A 23,647-nucleotide genomic window follows, 5' to 3' on the forward strand; every position below is an offset into this window, starting at 1 on the left:
AAATAGCATAGTTCTAAATTGTTGTCTACAACTGCAATCGATAAAGGTTTTAGTCTTTTAGAGGTCTTTACAGCAAAACCACAATCGCAAATTTTGCTGCAATATAAAAGTATGCATTGTAACCTCAACCGTAGCCGTGATTGCAATTTAGAACCATATATTCATGTATAAGAATCCATTAACAGTTTACTTGGCACGGATAAATTTCTCGACTCCATATCCATTTCTGTCAAAATCCGGTGGTAGTTTAGCCTCCCAATGCTTATTTGACTTCACATTACCCATAACTGCATAAAACAAACCATTGTATCTCATAATTTTTTCAATAATATATTTCACAAACAAAGTAATGAAGAAATAGATTGCATAGTTACTTACATTGCATGAAAGAAACTTGATCTGGTAGCCATGTATCCAAAGTTGTGGACCTCACCTGGTTGCAAAATCAGAAGGTTTAGCCATTACCGATTTCTAAACTGAGAAAACGAAGAAGAAAAATGTATATATAATTATAAACCTTCGATATATGCACTCCAAGACTCCGATGAATCCCTGAACACTGCATGCAAATGAAAATTCCTAAGTTCACACTAGCCCATCGCGGTGCCCTGAAATATTAAAATTCATATACCAAGTTTCAATAGTGATTAATCAGAATGTATCGGAATTCAATATGAGATTCATGTCCTAATAGATCGAGTTGAAAGTATCGATGACTCGCATGTTTTGTAAGATACCTATAACCATGCTCGGCGAACATAAGGTGCACAGTTAGTCTCCGAGTTGGTACAAGTAATAGAAGTACTAAAAGTACAATCGTGGTATGAAAAAGAACCTATTGAATTGAATGAACTATTGTAGTAGTTTAAGCTTCATGAAACAAAAATAAAAACATCAATGTGTATTCTTATTCAATATAAAATAATGGTTTGTGAAAAGTGTATACTTGGTCCAACAGTCTGCACATTCCTTGTTGTCAGGTAGCTTAAGAAGTCCTTCTAAGATCTGCATATAGTCCCACACACAGACACACAAAATCAAAAACAAAATGTAAACACCAAAACAGTAGAATATCATTACTTTATCTGCAATACTAGATGTTCTATTTTCTCTTTTATAAATATACCTGCAATCAGTTTCTTCAATAGCAAGAAATACAATTTAAAAAATTGATTCTGGCTAAAAGTTAGTTGAAGATAAAGTGATTTCTATTAAGTTAAATTCTTGAAAAAAAAATCATTTGAAAAGGGGTACCTTGGTGTGTTTGGCATGAAGCTCCTTAGAAACGGAAGCTTTCCCATTCATGTTTGCTGCAAAACCCTCGCTGTTTATGTGGCGGCGATGAGACACGATATGACAACGAAGGAAGAGCAAACGGGAAGGTGAAAAGATGGAGTTTTGGGGAGTTGTGAGGTTTTTGATTTGGTGGGTGGAACCAATAATTGAGAGGGGAAGCGTGGTTGGCGATGGCGAATGAGACAAAAGCGGGAATCCCATTCATTCTTCCATGCACGGATTCTTTCCTTCCCGCTTGTCTCTATCTTTGGTTGACCTGAGAAAAGCCTTTATTATTATTATTATTATTATTATTATTATTATTATTATTATTATTATTATTATTAAACACATCCTCAATTAATAATCATGCAGTAGTTCATAAACTTTCAAAGCAATAACAAAACAAAAAGAAATTGCAATATAAGTACTAAATACCGAAGTCACTCATCCAAAATAGAGTATATCTAAATGAGATATCGATTTTAGAGTTATTTTATTTTTATTTTATTTTATAAACATCCATATAGGAACTAGGCATTTATATTTATTTCTGAATTAGTTTTCGATATAAATTATTTTAAAATATATCACCGCGCGCATGAACCTCATTCTAACTGCGCCACACACTAGTTTACCCTCGCAACGGAAACGTAACCAAAAACTCTCACCTCTCTGTATAAAGGCGCGAAAACGAGAAAACGATTATCTCTATCGCCGATCACTGCCACCACCGCAACAAGTTCACACTCTAACGTAGTTTCTCTTTCTCTTCTTCTTCATCTTCACTCTTTCATTCTCTTGAAACTTCGCTTTCTGAATTTGCAGGTACATTACTACATTCTCTGCTCAGCATTCATACATAGGTATGCAATGCAACTCAAACTTCACCTTTCGTTTTCTTGAAGATAACAACCAAATCACGCTTCAACTTGTTAATTACGTTTCTAAATTAGTTTCTGTTTTGATTTTAGCCGAATTAGATTTCAAATTTTCCATATAATTTGTTGCGATCTTCTTTGATTCGATTAGATCAAGCTATAGCTAACTCTCCGAGTTTTGTTTTAATCTTTCTGTTTGGATCGAAGGAAAATGAGGCCAGTTTGGGCTATGAAAGCTATAATCGTCATCGTAGTCACTTCGATTCTCTTCCGTGGCGTTTGTGGTGCTAACCGCACCGTCGGCGGAGCTTCCGGCTGGGATCTCAATTCCAATATGCACGACTGGTCTTCAACAACTACCTTCAATGTCGGCGATGATCTCGGTACGTAACTCAGTTCAATCTATCCGTTCCAAACACATTCAAGTCCAAAATCACTAAACGGTTACGATCTAATATAATCTCTGCATTTTCTGAAACTTTCAGTTTTTTTTTTGGTAAAATTTTTCTGAAAATTAGTTAAGTCTAGCAAATGCACGCAAATTAATTAATTAATTAATGATAAAGTAGTATCAATTAGGTTAAAGTGTTTAATATTCGTTTCCTAATTAGTTGAATTTTCGTTTTAACAATATGAGAATTCATTCATAACAATCACGCTTAGTTTTGATTCATAAAACGTGACTTGTTAGGAAAAACAGATTAAAATGACGCGGGAAAAAAGATAAGGGTATTTCTGGAAAATATAATTTAAATATGCAATAACGAACGTTTCGTTGCATGTGTGTGGTATTGGCAGTGTTTTCTTACACGCCGTTACACGATGTGGTGGAAGTGAACCAACAAGGTTACGACACGTGTACGGTAGCAAACGCAATAGCCACGTACAACACCGGAGAAACAGTGATCCATCTCACCTCAGAAGGAACCCGTTACTTCGTCTGTGGGAGATTGGGCCATTGCCAACAGGGCCTCAAACTCGAAGTTCGAATTCCGATCCAATCCAAAAACAACGGAACCGAAGATAATCAAAACCAACCCGGCGGGGGTCGGAGAAGTCCATCTCCACCTCGTTCTCCACCGCTTAATCCGCCACCACCTCATCGGTTTGCTCTTAGTCCTTCAGATGCACCTCCTGATGCACCTGCTGAAGAGCCTTGTGATTGTTCCTCTGCAGGGGAGGGTCGTTTGGGTTGTGCCATTGATCATCTTAGGTTTCTCCTTGTCTTCTTTGTTCTTTGCCCATTTGCATCTATTGGATTTTGCTAATGGGTTCAACTAGCAACTAGCTAGCTCACACCATTAGATATTCTATTTTACACATGTGAGTTTCTTGTATTTCTTCATTCATAACACTCTATATTGTTCAGTACATTTAGATATAGATTGTGATTTGGGTTTAGTCAAATTTTCCAAAGTTAATCATGATTTTGTGTTGCTAATGTGAGATTCTTTGCTATCTTGGATTGGTTAACAAAAAACTTGTTTAGTTCTCAGTAAACTCTGTACACTTAATGTCAGAATTTGTTTGTAAACTCTTTGCTTCTTGTTTGTTCAATTACACTTCTTATGTTATAAGTTCATTACTTTTTTTTTGGTGGTACATTTTAGTTTTCCTTTTCTATTAAATAATTGATATTATAATTTTAATTATACAGAAGATGATGCTTCTTAGATTTTGCATCGATTTTTATTCACCATGAATAAACCGATTTGTAAGGTTTATGATAATACTATATATATGTGTGAGACTCTTGACAATGGCTGACATGTAATTCAGATGGTTTGAATTTCATTATATGAATTTAAGACACGATACATGTAATTTAGATGTTCACATCGATAATAATTTGATTATAGTTTCATGTGTGATGTTGTGTTCTGTCTATCTAAAGTGGTTATGTTACATGCGTTTCACCACATACACTAGAGCAATAGGAGGAAGTGACATATTTCTGTCAGCTTTAGTAGTGGTGTGGTGTGTTTAAGTCCTGTCTCAAAGTTGCAACAATGTTGAAACTCACGAGTTTTGCCTTGTGAGAGGGAATGGGCACGGGGCATGGCATTATTTCGATATGCAGTACTTGTTTCCACTTCTCACTTTAATTATTCTAGGCTTTTCGGAGAGATAGAGGGAAGTTAACTTTCTATATGGGCACAACAAATAATTAAACTTTCTGTTGTTGAATCCATTAGAAGTCAGAATATAGAAATCTATATGGGGCAACTTTGAATGCTGTGTCTTGCAGCCATTGCTTTAACTTGTTCATCTTCCACAACTTAAGGTCCACACAGCATACTTGTGCCATAATTAACAACGTGCCCAAGCATTTTGTGAGCTGTTTCCATTAGTGGTTAATAAGAAAATGACTTATCATTGATAATGGCAAACATTAGAGTTTTATTATTAGATCATCTAGCTAGCACATTATTCTAAATCAATATTTAGACATCATTATTACCATAAGCAACAGTTACGTAGACAACTGGTGTCAATGAAACCTCCAACTGGACCCTTGTCTTTGGGGCCACTATAAATTAGAGGTACATTTGTTTGCTTTTTGAGACTTATCATTATGATTTACCACATCTTAGTTGTTTTCTCCTTGTTAGAGCATAATGGAAAAGGGTGTAAGCTGGTTTTTTCTTATTTGATATTTTGCAGCTGTTTTCTCCTTGTGGATTTATTCCAAAGACTACTAGTCATGATTTATTCCATTGAGTTTATGTTAGTTTTGAGCTGTATATACTCACATAATAAAAAACAAATTTTATTTTTGGAATTTTATTCTTACACTAATTTGTTATAATAATATTTAAAAAAAATAATAAAAAAATATCATTTTAATTTTTATTTATTTTTAGATCAAAGATGTAAAATTGTGTGATTAACCAACTTCATAACTTTCGTCAACCAACCTTTTACATTTTATAACTAATTTTGTTTACTTTTAAAAATTATTTTTAATATCTTGACGTTTATTAATTAATTTTATGATTTTATTAACCAACTTTTTACTTTTTATTAACCAACTCTAATTTATTACTAAAAATTATTTTTTAATATCTGAATGTTTATTAACCAAATTCATTGTTTCATTAACCAACTTTTTATATTTTATTAACCAGTTTTATTTTACTAATTTAAAATCATTGTTGAACACTGTTCACACAATGTTCATAAAAAAATATTTTTTTATTTAAAAAATATTATTTATTATTTAAATTCGGTGAATAATATATACCGTATGAAAAAAGGTGCAGGAATACCTGAATTAGTTATTGAACTATATACATGGCTATTTTGTTGGAGGTAGCAGAATCCACATGCAAAAGTAGAAAGCTTGGGTAGAAATAGAAAATGTAAGGCCAAATGCTTATATAAAAAAAGAAATGGAAGGCCATGTATTTATAATAAAAGTGCCGAACTAAACTTTTCTAATTTAAATTAAAGGCATTTTGCAGGCAGGAGTGGAAGAGGGGCCATGTCTGTACCTTCATATAAATTGAAAGAACTGTAACTAGCTGGTTCCACTAACTGTTCCGGTCTGACCAACATATTTTTGAAGCTTAAAATTCAATTTTGAAGTGTAGCTTTTCAAATTAATTTAGCATATTTATTCAAAAAAATATTTAGTGTGTTTTTGTAGTTTGCAAGGTCCTACTACTTCTTTATAAGGTTATGGGCCACTCAATGTTTGTGACACAAGTATAAACATGGGGCTCTTCTATTTAAATTTCCAGTGGCATATAAAAGGGAAACTCACTTTCCGACCATAGGTTATCTTATCATGATTAAAATGAAGGCTTGAAGATACAGCAACTCCTACTAGCCTACCAAAACTATAATTATCTTTATATACCACTCTGACAGAAAAGATTCATTTGCGTTCATGTTTACTAAAGTTTATTATACTAACCTCAATTTTGATCTATAAACTAAACGTGACTTTAGAGATATTGACATCATCTTTATCTTTGAAGGTATGAAAGACAGATTACTAGAAAACAATAATCCTCATATTTATAGTGTTGTCTATGATAACTACATGATCAATACAAACTTATCAGTAACATAAGAAATAGTAGACTACTGAATAGCTACTAGAACATGTAAATAACTTAGACACAACAAAAATCACATACTAACTTATGTTCCTTAAATCACTAAAAACTTAACATGTGAAAAAAAGTCCACCGTGTCTGAAACTTGTCCTGGCCTCTTCACACAGTCTCAGTTGCAAAAATATGTACACATCAAATCCTGCCAAGAGGAGAAGAAACTGTCAACATAGATAAACGACAAAGCAAATGTGTTTGTTAATTGCTTATAAAAAAAACAATTAGTTATTAGAGACACTAATGTAGACTACACTTTGTTCCTAGACATCAATCAAGTGTTTGGTAGTTGGAACAGATTAATCAAAGCTAGATTCATTTAATTGTACAAACTACTATTTATGTTCTGCCAGATGTTAAAAGCCTAAGGCTTAAAGAATTACACTGTCACTTTTGGAGTTATAGTGTTGTTATATAAATATCACTTTTGTATAAATAAAGAAGCTTTAAGGAATCCTTTCTAAGGTTATACTATATAGTTAAAAAAATTCAACAAACATTTGATTGTGTTTAATTTATACATATTAAGATTCCATATGATAGTGGCGTATTTAACTACTAGTATTACTAATTACTAATTTAGTTTTAGTATATGTGAACAGTTGTCATCTGATACATGACAAAAATTATCTACTAGTTCAAAGTTTAAGTTGTTGGGAATAGATTAATCACTAATCATAATGAATAGTATGATTATGCTAGTCCATACCGAACTTTGCTGACTTTAAATAGGATCTCTGCAAATGGACGATGAGATTGATCTTTCTCGGATTAGTTGGTTCTAAGACCAGATACCGAGTTTTAAGAAAATAAAATGAATAGTATGATAATTTAGTAAGTGTAATCGGAGACAGTAAAATTCTGCATAGAATTCATGGAATTGACACTTTATTGAGGGAATGATTGAATATGTACCTTCAAGTGGTTAAAATCCTTGCAGTGAATCAATTTTTTCTGCTAAATTTTGACTGTGACTGGTGTGAAAAAGAGAGAGATTAACATGAACCACATCACCATCAAACACCACGGTTGACCAGTTTCATGAAACGTTGATAAGATTCAAGCCTCTGCAACTTCATCTGATTGTTAAACTTCTGAATAAAAGCTTCAGCCCTTTTATTCAATTCTTCGGGACTTATTGATTTTTCTCTCCTCAAAGAAGCTCTATCATTGAAAGTTTCTGACTTTTTCAATTCCCGTTGAGCCCAAGCTACAGGATCATCACCATCATCACCACCACCACCACCACCAAAACCACCATTGTTACGAAATGGCTCTGCTTTCACAATCCTTGCAGTCCAAGTATCACTTTTCTTCAGATGTGGCTTCATTGTTTTCTCTTGTCCTTCCATTATAGCTTTCCATGTTGCTTCCAAACTGTCATCAATATCATCACCTTTATCATCTGAATCTATCAAGTTATAGTCGTTTCTGCATTTTTCTGATGACGGGTCAATGATGAGTTTGCTGCAGAATAATCCAAAGTCTTTAACTTTATCATCAGAGTTTGTCAAGTAGTCATCGTTGCTGCATTTTTTCTGTGATGGGTCAGTGATGAATTTGTTGCAGAACAATTCATAGTCCTCAACTTCAACAACCCTTTTCTCTTCTTCATCTTCTTTAGCATCTTCAACTTCTTCAACCTCTTTTTCTTCTTCATGTAGTTCATTTGTTTGGTCTTCTAGCTCAATTGGGTTGGTGGTAGTTTCTAAAATGGTTGTTGTTGTTTTGTGTTTGGGATCAGAAAAGCTTGAAGAAGCAGCAATGGTGATGATGATGAAGTTAACAACAATATAAAGAAAAGGAAGTGTTAACCATCTTTTTATTGAGAACCAAAGTTGAGGAAGAGTTGATAGAACAAGATCAAATGTGTATGGGATTATTGCAACTTTCAACAGAACAAGAATTGAGATGACTCCTATGGACATGAGCACAAGTTTTGCAACCCATATAGATGTTTCCATTCTGTTTGGTTTTTGAGAAGATGGGTTTTGAAAAAGATCCATTTTTGATAAGTTTCAATACTCTTCACAAAACTGATAACAAGAAAGAGAAAGAGGAATATGGTCAAAGAAACTAAAGTTTTTAGTGGAAGGATTTGTTATTTAACAACCAAACATCATGAGTTTATGACTAGGTAGTTGTCTTTAAGAGATTTGAGATTTAAGTCTTGGAATGAAATTAGGAAGCTTTGTTTTTATAGGAGAGAGAATTAGGAAGTTGTGAAGAGAGGATGGTTTCATGGTGAATTTAATTAGTTAGGATCATTGAATATGAAAGGAAGTGAAAGAAATAAGTTTTTTTTTTCCTAAAGGGAGGGAGAGAGGTTTCAAGTATCACTGTTATCAGGTGCTGTGGTTGGCATACAAAAATTCCATAAATGTTGGGAAGGGTGGATGGTGTTTGGAATATGCTGTAGAAAGGACCACATGAACTAAGAAGACTCACTCAGGTGGGGATTTTAGAACAATGACCCTATCTTATAAGACACTAGTGTTCTTTTATCAATTAATAACCACCGATTTTTGAATTACATTTCCCTTTTTTGTTTTGCCTTTTCCTCTAACATGTAAGTGACACCTAATTTGTGAACTACCACTTATTGATATGAAATATACATTTTAATTATTGGAAGGTAGGAGTTTAAAACCTCCCTTAAATGCTTGAAAAAAAAGAGGAGAAGTTTGAGCCTCGCTTCCTAGACAAAACTAAAATGTGTTTTATTTTGATACTCGAATGAGTGTTGATAGGAGCAAGGGTGCAGGCGATCCGTCCCACTCCGCATCGTCTTAATTCCGTCAAAAAAGGAATTTGTAAGTTTATTTATTTATTTTTTAATAGATTAATTAATTTATTTTTATATTTTGATTATACTTTTCACTTATTTTTTAGAACACTTTTTTATAAAGTTTCTTTTTAACAAATTTTACTTTAAACAATATTGCATATATTCACAAATAAATGTATAAAATAGAATTATCAATTAGTATTCCAAAACTATAGTTCAAGTATTAATCTTCAACCAATCAAAATTAATATTTTGAGTGCTCATAACTAGGTTGACAGGTTGGCGAACCAACCCACCCCTTTTTTTGACGGACTTAAGATGGAGTGGGTTTAAAACGGTGCGAACTGAGCGGGCAGACCGACACAAAATTCTAACCCAACTAACTATTTTTGGCGGGTGCGCGGGTTGAACCGGCGGGCCACAACCCCTTTTCCACCCCTAGATAGGAGTGAATTCAAACATTATATATTGTTGTGGCTAATCATGAAAGAGAGTATGAACTAAATTATATTCAAAATAAAAAATAATATTGTTTAATGAAATACATTTACAATGAAAAATTGTCTATTATCCATTTTTTTAAAAATGAGCTAAAATAACATCATTGTTAATTATTCAAAGAACATCTCTTTATATAAAAGTTACAAGTAGGGATGACAATGGATAGAGTTTGGGTAGGGTACTATAGTATCCATCTCAATACCCGCAGCTTAAAAAAATCTCCGTACCCAATCCCTTACCTGCGCGGGCACCAACATCTATACCTGTACTTATGTTTATCTAAATACCCCTATTCATTTCCGTTTATTCGTATTTCTAATAAAAATAATTAATCAATTATAATTTATCATGTTATTTAAATTTTTTAACAACATTTATATTAAAATGCGTACAAATTTAATATTGAAATATTTAATAAAATTGATAAACATACATGTCTACATAATAATAAAAATAAATATATAAGTATATATAGTGCAAGTATGGGATGAAATGGATATTAAGGTATCCGTACCCGCTTATTTTTGTGGGAAATTGTCCGTACCCGTACCCATTTTACGGGTTTTTATCCTACCCGTTGTCTGTAATTTTTGCGGGTACCCACTAGGGATGATTCAAATTACCATCCCTAGTTACAAGACGATCATTTAACCATTGATCACTCATTTTGTTATATAGCTGACTCTTCACAAATTTCATAGCTGAAAAAACGCATTCTACGCTTGCAGTTGCTACCGGTAAGAATAAAGCCAACTTCAGAAGCTTATAAATCATATCAAATGTGTTACATGTATTTATTTCCATAAGTATTTCACAAAGATCTAAAATTCTTTTTAAATTTGCAAATTTTGGGTCACATCGAATATTTCTTACATAATTATAAAGCTGATGTCGCACCACCACTTTCGTCTCATCTATAAAATTATTGGATAAAGTTCAACCATCCTCAATAACTTTTTTTTCACATCAAAAGCTGCAAATAACGATGAGGGACTCAAACATGAAACACATTGTAAAAGTTAAGTATTCTCTTAATCAAACCTAACATTGAGCTCATGCAACTGCAAATCTAAAACATTAAGCAAACAATCATGCTTATAATGATGCAAATTAGAAACACTAGAAGTTGTTGCATGTCGTCTAGGTTTCTTCCCTTTCACATACAATTTATCCATATCAGACACATTATTATCATGCTTATTGTAAATTTCCATAACCTTAGATATACGTTCTTCCCATCCATCATTCCCCATTTCTTGTAATTCTTGTTTGGTAGCATTGACAAGTGATAAAGAATTCAAAAGATATTGATCACATTTTGTAGCGCTACACTCAAATCATTTGTAAATCCTAAAATCTCAACCATCATGTATAACATGAAGATAAAATCAAAGAACTGAAGCACATCTAGCAAAAGCATAGTTTCACCATATTTTTCAAATGACATATCCTTCCCGACTTCTTCAAGTGCCCCAATAATGGCACCATACAGAGTCATCAAACTAGTAAGAGTCTTAAAGTGAGAATCCCAACGAGTGTCACCCTCTCTAGCAATAGATGATTCTTGGTTTAATCCACTACTAGCCTCTATTTGATCCTTTTCAATCAATTTAGCAAACTAAGTTACATGTTTATCCCGAAGCAATTCTTGTCTCTTGTTAGAAGATCGTATGGAACTAACAAACATATTGACCTTACCGAAAAAACCACTAACATCTTTGTGAGTCTTAGCACATGAAACAAGTGCTAATTGAAATCGATGGGCGAAGCAATGCACATAATAAGTAGATGGACTCTCATTTTGGATTAAAGTTCTCAAACTACCAAACTTACCTCGCATATTTCTGGCTCCATCATAGCCTTGCCCCCTAATGCTAGAGAAACTCAAGCCATTAATAGACAACAACTTCTCAAGTGCCTCCTTAAGTGACTTAACACTTGTTTCTTTAACATTGACAATGCCAAGAAGCATTTGTTTTACCAAACCTACCCTATTAACATAGCGAACAATAATAACCATTTTTTTCTTTACCAGCAACTTCACCAGATTCATCAATCAAAACACAAAAGCATCATCTGCAATATCACATATAATTTGTTGTTATTTCACATGCATTGGCAACAACAAGATCCTTTTGAATCATATGGGCAATCTTAAAGTTATTTCCCGGAGCACAATCTATTAGACTAGCTATCTCTGGGATAATTTCCTTTAAAGTGTCCACAAACTCAACAAATTTCCCCTAAATAAAGAGTTTAGAGACTCGTCACCCCCTTTAAATGGCATGTCACACCTCAAAAGAAACTTAGTAGCTATAAGAGATGTGTTTATACAAACACGATATTCGACATTCATTTGCTTAGTTTGATTAACAAACGCAACCTTAATAGTTTGGTCTGGGTTCATGAGAGTGTAACTCAGCATACAATCAACATGACTATTGGAAGAAGTGGTATGATTATCCAATCTTTGAGCATTCTTCCAATCACCAAAACCCTCTCCCAAAGAGTGATCCCCACCGTATTTCGAGACATTTTTAAACAAAAAACATGGAAAACAAAATGACAGGTCCTTAGATTCACTATAATCAATTCAGTCATACAAATCAAACTATTTTTTTTGCAAAATCGACGTCTTTGTTTACCCTATGATGACAATTTGCTAGCAAGTGTACTAGCGTTGTAATCGAAGTAATAAAATAAATTCGTCTCTACAGAGATTGCGAATTTAGAACAAGAAACATTGTGCGATGTAATTAAAAATAATAAATAGGGGGTTTCCAGTTTGTTTTGGTCGAAAATACAAGAGATAAGTTTTTATAACAATGATGATAAAGACGACAAAGTCTTTTTTTATCATAATTCCCTTTTTTCACTTGATTGATGAAAAACGCGTTAACACACATGAATTGACTACATAGTTACATGACAAACTAACTCCACCACTACATCCAATCCCTTGGTGTGTAACTCACTAGCCTAAGCGTCAATTCCCTAATCCCTCAGACCAATTATATTGTCAAACTAGGCAATGAAACACGTTAGTCCCTAAGTCACAATTCATAATTATACTATCCCTAGTCAATTAGCGAATTAAAGAGTTAAAGTATGTCAGATAAATATCCCTAGGGTCAGTAGTCACTACTTATCAAAGTCAAATTGAATGTCGTAACAAACCATAGGCAACAGGCACAATCAATAACTTAATAATAATAAAGAATAAAACCAATTACATTAACATCATCAGATCATATTGTAGCGGGAAATTCATGATCATCAAGCTATTGACAAGCTAGAGATCAAATAACAAGAGTCGCCACCGCGCTTTTATTATTTCTAAGGGAAAAGGGAAAAAGTACGAACAAAACCCAAAAGTAAGAAGTTTTCAAATCAAAACTAATAAAAAGTCAGAGATTACAGGTAAGGGGGTTGGTTACACAGAGGGAAGGTGTTAGCACCCAAAGTGTCATAGGTACTCCTAGGGAGCCCTTTTTGTGTGCATATGTATTTTGTACAAAGTGATGTTTACAAACAAATAGAATGGGGGGATGAGAAAAGAATTCATTAATTATATTTTTGTGTTTCACAAGATCTTCGGTCTTGTGCCTACGTACCAACATAAGAATGAGGGATCAAAATCTCGTAGTTCGTGATACAAATTTCAAAGTGGATGCATTACTTTTAACAAAAATTAAGTTTTGAAAGGCACAAAGGCCAAAAATGGTTTGAATGAGTTAATTCTTTTTTGCTTTTTGAAAGTTTAGGTTAAGTATAGTTAAGTTTATTTACAAGTTTGATTTAAGAAAAGAAGTTTAAAAATGCAATGACATAAGGCCAAAGTTTCTATCTTTTTGCAAAAGTGGTCAAAGTTTAGAACAAAAGTAGTTCACACAAAGAAGATTTTGAAAAATGGAGGGAGAGATTTTGAAATTAAAGAAATGGGGAGATGATGAAGAGACTATCTTATGCACAAAAATTAAAAGTTTAGAGTTGAAAAGATCTAACCAAGTGGGTAGCAATCTAATAGAGAAGAATGTCAATAGAAACCCAGAATTCCCTTGGACTTTTAGAATCAAGTAATACACAAATGCATTTTATATTATCTTGAAGAGCAAGGCATAAAATAAAGATGACCTCATCCAAGCTTATCCATTCCATGGTCTTCTTCAAAATAGCCCATGCAACAAATGAATTCCACAAGTCACAGGTTCAAAATAACAGCTTCACAATGATTATGTTGCAGATGAATCTTAGAGAGGTCTTCAAAGATGTATCAGATGAAGTTCAAATTGCAAGCACTTGATTTCTCAACAAGTTGGTATTGGCCAAGTCCTTTAGCATAGGAAGGTTGCCTAGATTCTAAGTCCATTTGTCCAAGATCAAGCCAACAGTCCACTCAAAAGTTTTTTTAAAGTTTTTGTTATTATTATGTACATTAATGGTCAAAGACCACACAAACAAGCAAAGTACACAAACAAAATATATCACACAATATGGTCCAAATGGACAAAGTGAAAATTGCATTAACATAAACAATTAGGATGATATAAACAATGGCAAATGAAATAGAGTGCTAAAAATAAATTGCATTAAAGTAAAGGCTTGAAATTAAAAGTTAGTAGTTAGTAGGTTAGGAGTTAGTATTGTTTTGTTTTTGCTTTTTATTTCAAGACATTCTTTGGAGAACACTCAACCCACTTATCACAAGCATGAATCCTTGAGCCAAAACATCTTCCAAAGGAAGGAAAGAAGGCCAAGTTTCCACACAATACCAGAAAGATGGGAGACTTACAATCTCACTAACTAGAATGTTTATGCCTTTTATGTCACAAATTTAGTGCTATGTTAAGCAATCGTAATTGGACTTATGTAGAAGTCACAACTATTTGAGGTCGGGCAATAGAATTTTGGTGTTAATGCATGTTAGATACATAGTATAATGAATTATTCTCATGAAATATACCACACACACAAAAAATATGCAAAAGGTGTGGCCTAATCTCATTCGTACTCATGTCAATTTTTCAATCAACTAGCATTAGGACTTTGAGATGTCATAGGCCAAATGAAATGAATGAATGAAGAAAGGGAATAAGATGAAGTGGGAGGGGAATGAATGAAATCACAAATTGGTCAAAGGAGGACTTTTACCAAATTAATATCATTCATTCATTTTGGGAGATGGAATGTACATTCCATCAATCCCCTAAATCCAATGATATTAATTTGACAAAGTCAAATCAACCTTGACCAAGGCCCAACAACAAGAGTTAAACATAAACAAGTCATCACAATTGGTCAACAAATTTAATTGGCATTTATTCAAATTAAAAATACTAAAATAGTGCATTTAAATTAAATATGGTTTGTCCAATTCCTAAAATCTCATCAAAACACCAAAGAAATGGCCATGAGATTTATCATAGGTCAAACAAGGTCAAAGGACATTGGAGAAAAAATTTCATAATTTTTGGACATTTAAAAATATTTTTAAACAATTAAAAACAAATGCAAAATCAATTAATTCATAAAAAAATATTAATAATGATCCAAAAAATAATTTTAATTCAGAATATGAAAGAGAAAAATATTTGAATTTTTTTGGTGAAAGTCCCATATTTTTTGGATCAATATTGAATTTAATATGAATTATTGAAAATAAAGCAAATAAAATGAAAATTAAAATATCATAAAAAACGTGGACCACTTGATCTCCCTCATTAATTGAGGTGGTAGATCAAGTGGCCAGGAGCGCGCTATCCATAATGGTCCTTAGTCAGCGCGTGGCAACATTGGTAATCAAAACGCATGCTCCAGATTAAAACAAATCAAGAGGATCCTATGGCTGGGAGACATGCCAGCGCATGGCCGGAGCTGTAGCTCCGGTCTTCTTCTTCGGTGGACCTCACCGGACTGGTCCACCATCAACCATCACAAAAATAAAAAACAGGGACATGATTTTAAAGTAAAAATGGCACTGAGCTCGAATCTGGCCTCAATTCACTCTAACTCCAAGTATATTGAGAGATACATGGAGTTGAAATTTGAGGTACATGAACTGAGTTGCTTCGATTTGGCCTCAAAGCAACTCAAACTTCTTGCATACATTGGTAGGACTTCAGACAACCAAAGAATCAATAGAATTAAGCAAGAATTTGAGAGAATCGAAGAGTTCAAAATTTCTGGAAAATACCTTCAATGGAGGTCTGGATTCAACTGATCTTGATCTTGCTTGTGCTTGATCTCACTCCACTTGCTTGCAAAAGAAGGATTGGATGGTTTCAAGGTTGTGGATTCCTGGAGATTTGAATTTCAAAACAGTGGAAATTCAACCTCAAATTCAAAAGAATTTCTCAGGTTTATCCTTTGCAAAGTGAGGGTTTGAGATGGGGGATCAAAGCTGGCGCGAATGTGTCTGAAATTCTGAGCAATTGGAGCTCTATTTATAGCTGAAATCATTGATATTTGCACACTTGAAATCACTTTCTAATTTTGGCAAAATGGTGATGCATGGATGCATGGGCGTGCACAGGCCCATGGAATCATTGCTTAAGGTCCACAAATGAATGTTAGATGGTCTGAATTTAGCTTGGATTGCAAGGCAAGTGTGCATTTGAATTTGAAGTTTGATCCTAGCCAAGTGATGTGACCCTGTTCATGCCATGCGCAGCCTATGCATTCCTTGTCCAAAATGAATGAATTTGAGCTCTTTGGAAAGGTGAGATCAAGAGGAACAATTTTCATGTTCAAAACTTTTTCATTTGGATCTTGTAACTTGGAGAAATTTGAGGTGGAAGTTTGGAAATTTTTGACATATCAAATTTTTTCAAAGTGTCAAGCCATATGTCTCAATATTCCACCTTGCTTAACTTTTTATATGAGCTTCAAATGAGAAAAGTGTCTTCATAAAAGTTGTATCTCTCTCAAAGATCTTAAAAATGGTCACCAATTTCATGTCATTTGAATTTGAAATGATAGAGTTATGCATTTTTGAAGTTTGGAAAAATCACTTGATCAATTGTATAGGTCAAAAGTGACCTATAATGTAACCTCATATCACATGCTCAAAAAGTTGAATTAGCTCCCACTCAAAACATTAAAGTTGAAGTAGGCACATTGAATTTGACTGTGAAACTTGGAAATATTTCATCTCATAAAAATTGAGCAAGTTATGGCCTTGGGAAGTTGACTTTCAAATTAGGGTTTAGACAAAATGACCTATAATGTTTCAACATAGAAAATGTTTTTCCATGAAAAACTAGCTCTAGGTCTCAACATGAAAGTTGTTTGAAATGTCATTCAGAGTAACGTTGCTCTTGGAATATTTTTCATATGGTGAAAATTAAAGGAGATAGGGTCTAGGGAGACCTAGTTTTGATCAGATGAATTCATCTGGCCAACCACCATCAACCAACTTGCTAACTTCCAATTCTCTTGACTTTATTGGCTCATGGTAGATCATATATACTTAAGATGATGAAATTTTAAGTGTCCCTTGAGAAATTTGATCAATTGGCGAGATAGCTTGTTGGAGAAGTTACTCAAGATACCCAGTCAAACTAGGGTTTCCAAGGCAAATCACCCTCAAACTCTTGAAGAAAACTTTATCAATATAGCATGTAGAGAAAATTGGGAATCATATATGATGATCATAACCATTCTTGAATCAATTATTGGTTATGCTCTTTGTTCATGAGGGTCTCAAACCCTAGATGTGAACTTGATGAATCAATGGAATCATGCCCTTCCTACAAAAGAGTTAGACAAATGCAAAGACATATTTTTGGTATTTTGGTTAGTGAAATGATAAAGTACAAGTATGATATAATCACAAAATGCTTGGTGATCTCTCCCAAAACAAACCCAATGAAAGAGGGGTAAGGAGGATGCCAAGGTGTGATCCCAATGCTAGTGCTTATGATGAAATTGCATGAGGGATCTTAGGGTCAAAATTAGGGTCTTACACATATGTTCCAATCAAATAAAAACATGTTCATCATAAAATAAGACCTAACCTAAGAGGAATATAGCTCTCATGTTGAAATAATTAAATACCATAAATGTAGACTCGAAGATCATGAAGAAAAAGCTCTCCAATGGCTTCAATAGCCTCTAAAGACTCCAAAATTGCTCAAATAAGTCACTTTCTCTCTAGGAAATCGAACTTCCTTTTCTTCTCTTATTTTTCCTTTCAAAGCCAGCAAAAAGTGTGTTAGGAAAATGCATCAATGCGAGTGCACTGGGTATCAACGCGTGCACGCTGAATAATGGTTAGCCCAACGTGGTCGCATTTTTTAAGTGGCGCAGACATGTAAAATCTAGTAGCTTAAGTGTATTTTTGCTCATTTTTTCACCATTTTTAACACTAAGTTCTTTAATTCACCCTTTGTAACTCTTCCATGCTTTTCCCACACTTTTGCTTCTAACTTGCTCAATTTTAGTACGATTTGTCCATTTTTTTTACCAAATGACGTGTAATGACAACATGTCATCACCTTGAACAGACCAAGGGTAAACGAGATTGTGAGGAGGTTGATGAAGAACTATTTTTAAATAAGCTTTCCTTACCTCATTTTGGATGTCAGGATGATAACTTGAAATCGGAGGAATAGTTTCTAGGTCTGTTCCCAACAATTCATAATCAACAACTTTAATAGTTTCACTTGGATGTTGAGTTTCCGATACTTCTAGATCAACCAAAGAAGTAGCTTTGTGTCTAGAAAGCACATGAAAAAAATTTCTTCATCCTATAAAGAGAATAATGAAACCATTTAAAATAGTTATTCATACTATAAAGGAAACGGTAAAATCAATTGATTATAAAGAAATCCATTTATGAGAAATTGATAAAATTTATTTATTTTAACAAATTGGGGTATTAAGGTTCATCTCAAAAAGGAGAAAAGAATAAGAGAAAATTATTTTACCTTTGATTTTCAATCACCCATAAAAAAAGCAGTCAAGCCAAGTGAAAAAATTGGAGAAATAAAATGAAGGATCAATAAGTATGAGAGGAAGAGACAAGCATGATAGATGGTGAGGTTTGGGAGAAAAATAAAAAGAAGATATTGTGTGAGAGAAAAAAGTGAGAGGAAGATTTACTATGAGAGAGAGAGAGAGAGAGAGTGAAGTAATATTTTTTCTTTTATTAATTATCCCAATAAGCCTTAGTGTATATATAAATAATATAAAAATGAAAAAATTGTTGCCTCTTCAACGTCAATCATGTTGGAAAATTCACCAATTTCCCTTCAAGAAATTCACCAAAAACTTATGGAGAATTCCGCTGCAATCTTAACGAACAAGATTCAATCACACAAATTTAATTCCCTCTTATTCTTCACTCTTCAGTCGAGTGAATCAACCAACCTTGGTTGCAAGATTTCATTGCATAATTATAATGGAAGAAAGTAAAAAATTGAATTGGGGAAGAAAGAAAGATTAGGGTTTATGAAGAAAGGAAGAGGAAGAATTTGAGAAATTCTTCAGAGTTTCTCCTTGTTCTCAAACTTTACAAAATGCAATTATTCACTTTCAAAATTGTTACAATCAATAATAGGGTACCTCCCTATTTATAGATTGAGATTGCTTGCACTATAAGCAATCTCTAAACAAACAAACTAACTCAGCTAAAACACAAATAGAGCTAAGTCTAACAAACTCTGTCGAGATACACTTCGACATACTATATATTTCGACACCTAGGTGATTTGACACTTCCTTGCTTCTGTCGAACAATCTGCTTCGACACAAGGAATTACAACTCAATACACCACCTAATTCATTATGTCTAAGCTATCTACATTCATCATAAATCTTAACTTCTTAAACACTTTGACCTGTACTCCTTTCATCATGATGTCTACAATCTAATTCTCAATTTCAACTTCGCTTTTACTACTTGCTCTCGAAGATAATGGAACCTCATTTTGATGTGCTTGCTTTGCCCATGTGCTATCGGGTTCTTCGCCAGATTAATAGCAGACATGCTATCGATCTTCATGGTAATTGCTCCATGATTCTTTGTTGTAATATCTTCCATAAAATTCACCACCCATGTTGCTTGACATGCACAAAGAGAAGCATCTATGTACTCTGCTTCACATGATGACAATGCTACTATTGGTTCCTTTCTTGAACTCCAAGCAATTAGTGCACCATCTAGCATAAACAAATAGCCAACTATGGATTTTATATCCTCAACATCACTACACCAACTTAAGTCAGTGTATCCCACTAACTTGCATTTTTTCCCTTCATTAGCTACAGGAAACAAAATGTTGTAGTCGAGAGTTCCTTTCAGATACCTTAGTATCCTCTTCGTCGCTGCTAGGTGTGATACCTTTGGCTTCTGCATGAATCTTCTCACCATACCCATATTGTATGCTAGATCAATCCTTGTGTGACAATGGTATCAAAGTAATCCAACGAGTCTTCTATACTGCATCAGATCGACATCATCTTCATATGTATCTTTCAATAGTTGGAATTTGAGCTCAACTAGAGTCGAAGTTGGGTTGCAATCTTGCATCTCAAATCTCTGAAGTATTTTGCTTGCATATCTTGTTTGGTGCATCATCAAGCCTCTACTACTCTTGTAGAATTTAATACCAAGGAAGTATGAGAGATTTGCTAAGTCTGACATTTCAAACTCCTCAGTTAGGTCATGTCTTAAATCTTTGATCTCCTTCTTGCAACATCATATTATAAATAGGTCATCGACATAGAGACATAGTATAAATAACTCATTATTGCTTCTTCTTACATATACTCCATGCTCAGTTGTTCACTTCACAAATTCCTCCCGAATAGGAAACTGTCTATCTTCTTATTCCAAGCTCTTGGGGCTTGCTTAAGTCCATACAGGGCTTTATGCAGCCTATATATCTTACTTTCTTCGCCATGTTTCACAAACCCATTTGGTTGTGCAACATAAACTTCTCCATCTAAGGGGCCATTCAGGAATGCACATTTCACATCCATCTGACACATGTGCCATTTTTTCATGTTTTCTAGCAATTGGTGCGAAAACTTCACCGAAGTCGATTCCTTCCTTCTGAAGAAATCCTTTCGCCACAAGTCTTGCCTTATGCCAATTTAATTCACCTTTGGGATTCAACTTCACCTTGTATACCTATTTCACATCGATTTCCTTCTTACCTTGAGGCAATTCAACAAGTGACCAAGTGTTGTTGACTTCGATGGACTCCAGTTCCTCATTTATAGCTTTCACCCACTTTGAATCCTTCAATGCCTCAGCTGCATTTAATGGTTCAACATATGCATAAAAAGCATAAGGTATCAACTCGCCTTCATCATCGACCACATCATCTGATGTAATCACACATTATTCTAACCTTGCAGGCACGTGTCTTGTCCTTTGAGGCCTGCTTGTACTTGCTTGACTTCTGACTTCTTCTTGTCGAACTTATCTTTCGACTTCACTTGCTAGTTATTTGCATAAGATTCTCACTGAATCTTTCTTTACATTTCCAGTCCAATCCCATTCCTTAATCTCATCTATGATCATGTCCCTGCTGATCACTACTTGCTTGCTCATTGGGTCGAAAAACTTGTATCCTTCAGTCGAATGATATCCTATCAGGATCATTTGACTCGACTTATCATCATTTTTTCTTCTCAACTGATTAGGCACATGCCTATATGCTATAGATCCAAATATTTTTAGATGACTCAAGTTAGGCTTGACACCAGACCAACATTCTTCTGGAATGATTGCATCTAGTTTCTTTGTCGGACATTTATTCAAATTATATGTTGCCGTCGAAACAACTTCTCCCCATTATTCTTTAGGTAGATGCTTGCCTTTCAACATACTCCTCACCATATTCATGATGGTTATATTCTTCCTTTATGTAGTTCCATTCTACTGTGGAGTGTAGAGTGGGGCTACCTCTTGCATAATCCCTTCTTTCTCACATGATATGTCGAAGTCTTTCGACATATATTCTCCACCACCATTAGTCCTCAGAATCTTGAGTTTTTAACCAATTTATATTTCGACCATATATTTAAACTTAGCAAATACCTTGATCACTTGACTTTTCTTCTTGATCAGGTAAGTCCACAGTTTTCGACTGAAATCATCTATAAATGTGACAAAGTATATATTACCTCCAACTGAATCCACCTGGATATGACCACACACATCAGAGTATATAACTTCAAGAATTTCCTTTGAGTTGCTTCATGCATCCTTGATTCAGTTGTTCTTGTGCTGGTTCGCCTACACATATTCCTCACACACTTTGTTTGGAATGTCAATTTCTAGTAACCATGAAACTATTTATTCTCTTCAGATCTCTGATGTCTTTGAAATTGATATGGCCAAGTCTATAGTGCCATATCCATTCATCCATGCTAGCTTCAATTGCAAGGTACTTGTGCTTCATCACATTGAGTTCAATCTTGAAGGTTCTATTTCGAGACATAGGTGCCTTCAAGATTAACCTTCCACCTGAGTCGAGAACTCTCATCATCTTGTCTTCAATATACACTTTGTAGTTATTTTAGATCAATTTCTATATGATGAGAAAATTACTCTAAATGTCTAGTATGTACAATACATCAGAAATTACTGACCTCTTTCCATCTTTCCTCGTAATCAGAATATCACCAATACCTTCAGCTACCAGAGTATTGTCATATGCAAAATTTACTATGTTCTACATTGAGGGTTTCATGTTGACAAACCAATCTTTCCCACCAGTCATGTGTGATGAGCATCCTGAGTCCAAGTACCATTGGTACTGGAATCTTTCTTTATCTCTTACTGTGACCATCAACAACATCTCTTCTTCTTCTTCTTCATGCTTTGCAAACTTTGCATCAATTTCCCGATTCTTCTATTTTTCAGAAAAATCACTTGAGTAGTGGCCATAATTCTGACAATTGAAATACTAAATGTGACTTTTATCAGGTTTTCATCCACCACATCTTCCTCTACCTGCAACACCACCTCTTTGGTTACTTTGGTATGAGGACTTTCTCTAATTTGACCAGTCTTCTTCTTGCTGATTTCGACCAGTCAAATTGTTATAGCCTCCTTTACCTTTGTTGTCGAGCCACATCCCTTTACCTTTCTTTTCTCTAGTTGATTGCGCCTGCAAAACCATGTCTCTTTTCGACTTGCTTGTAGCTCTTTCAGCCATTCTTTGTTCATGAGATTCAAGCGTCCCTTGAAGCTCTTCCTTTGTCAGTGTTGACAAATATTTCGGCTCTTCTATGGCCACTACCACGTGGTCAAACTTTGGAGCTAATGATCTTAAGATCTTTGCAACAACTGATCTTGATGTCAACACTTCTCCATATACCTTGATTTTATTCACCCGTTTTGTAACCCTAGTGAAAAAAATCAGTTATGCTTTCATTTTCTTCGATCTGAAGCAATTCATATATTCTTTTGTGAGTTTGTAATCTCACCTCTTTCATCTTCTTAGCGCCTCTAAAGGTTGTTTCCAGAATTTCCCATGCTTCTTTCGCTGATTCAACATCACTAACCTTTTAGAAATTATCTGCATCAACACATTAATGGATGATAAAGAGAGCTTTAGAATATTTCTTCTTTAATTCTTTATGTGCATCCTTTTCTTCATCCTCCACATTTGCTGCAAGCGGTGTTACTCCTTCCTTCACAAGATCCCAAAGATCTTGATAGCAAAAAATAACCTTTATCTGCTTGCACAAATTCTCATAATTTTGATTCTTCAGAATTGGGAGACTCGTATGAAAATGCTCGTTAGGATGATTCATCCCCATCGTGTTTTGCTTCCCATGAATCTCTCAGCCAGTGCTCTAGATACGAGATATTGGAAAATTCACCAAAAACCTATGGAGAATTACAAGATTTAATCACCCTGATTGAATTCCCTATTGTTCTTCACTCTTCACTCGAGTGAATCAACCAACCTTAGTTGCAATATTACACTGCACAATTGTAATGGAAGAAAGAGAAGAATTGAATTGGAAAATAAAGAAAGATTAGGGTTTTCGAAGAAAGTAAGAAGAAGAACTTAAGAATTTTCTCAAAGTTTCTCTTTACTCTCAAACTTTGCAAACTACAA

The 23,647-nt window shown here is 34.2% G+C and overlaps 3 protein-coding genes and 1 pseudogene across 3 annotated transcripts in view; 1 reads left to right on the plus strand and 3 right to left on the minus strand.

Annotated features, from left to right (window-relative positions):
* The window catches only part of LOC127132708 (probable ADP-ribosylation factor GTPase-activating protein AGD15), a 2,245-nt gene extending 859 nt beyond the window's left edge, over positions 1-1,386 (minus strand). The window contains exons 1-5 of the mRNA XM_051061676.1: positions 1,255-1,386; positions 947-1,005; positions 518-608; positions 379-433; positions 191-287 (exon numbers count right to left, since the gene is read on the minus strand). Of these exons, the coding sequence (XP_050917633.1) occupies positions 191-287; positions 379-433; positions 518-608; positions 947-1,005; positions 1,255-1,305 (353 nt within the window). The 5' untranslated portion in view covers positions 1,306-1,386. The remainder of the gene's footprint in view (positions 1-190; positions 288-378; positions 434-517; positions 609-946; positions 1,006-1,254) is intronic.
* A 502-nt stretch (positions 1,387-1,888) lies between these two features.
* Positions 1,889-3,758, plus strand: LOC127132716 (uclacyanin 1). The gene is made up of 4 exons (XM_051061685.1): positions 1,889-2,031; positions 2,104-2,141; positions 2,364-2,539; positions 2,955-3,758. The coding sequence occupies exons 3-4, from the start codon at positions 2,368-2,370 to the stop codon at positions 3,422-3,424; spliced, it is 642 nt and encodes a 213-aa protein (XP_050917642.1). The 5' UTR covers positions 1,889-2,031; positions 2,104-2,141; positions 2,364-2,367; the 3' UTR covers positions 3,425-3,758.
* A 2,394-nt stretch (positions 3,759-6,152) lies between these two features.
* On the minus strand, positions 6,153-8,838 carry LOC127132727 (uncharacterized). Its single transcript, XM_051061691.1, has 2 exons — positions 7,190-8,838; positions 6,153-6,419 (listed from the first exon to the last, which is right to left on the minus strand). The coding sequence occupies exon 1, from the start codon at positions 8,278-8,280 to the stop codon at positions 7,291-7,293; it is 990 nt and encodes a 329-aa protein (XP_050917648.1). The 5' UTR covers positions 8,281-8,838; the 3' UTR covers positions 6,153-6,419; positions 7,190-7,290.
* A 757-nt stretch (positions 8,839-9,595) lies between these two features.
* Positions 9,596-22,735, minus strand: LOC127104601 (uncharacterized; annotated as a pseudogene).
* Between the last annotated feature and the right edge of the window lie 912 nt (positions 22,736-23,647).

Source organism: Lathyrus oleraceus, chromosome 1, assembly GCF_024323335.1.
Source record: "Lathyrus oleraceus cultivar Zhongwan6 chromosome 1, CAAS_Psat_ZW6_1.0, whole genome shotgun sequence".
NCBI lineage: Eukaryota > Viridiplantae > Streptophyta > Magnoliopsida > Fabales > Fabaceae > Lathyrus > Lathyrus oleraceus.

Bases quoted from the DNA above. Each gene is read 5' to 3' on its own strand.
- LOC127132716 (XM_051061685.1), top strand. From the start codon at position 2,368: ATGAGGCCAGTTTGGGCTATGAAAGCTATAATCGTCATCGTAGTCACT. The intron at 2,540-2,954 runs GTACGTAACTCA...TGGTATTGGCAG, and splicing joins CAATGTCGGCGATGATCTCG to TGTTTTCTTACACGCCGTTA.
- LOC127132727 (XM_051061691.1), bottom strand. From the start codon at position 8,280: ATGGATCTTTTTCAAAACCCATCTTCTCAAAAACCAAACAGAATGGAA.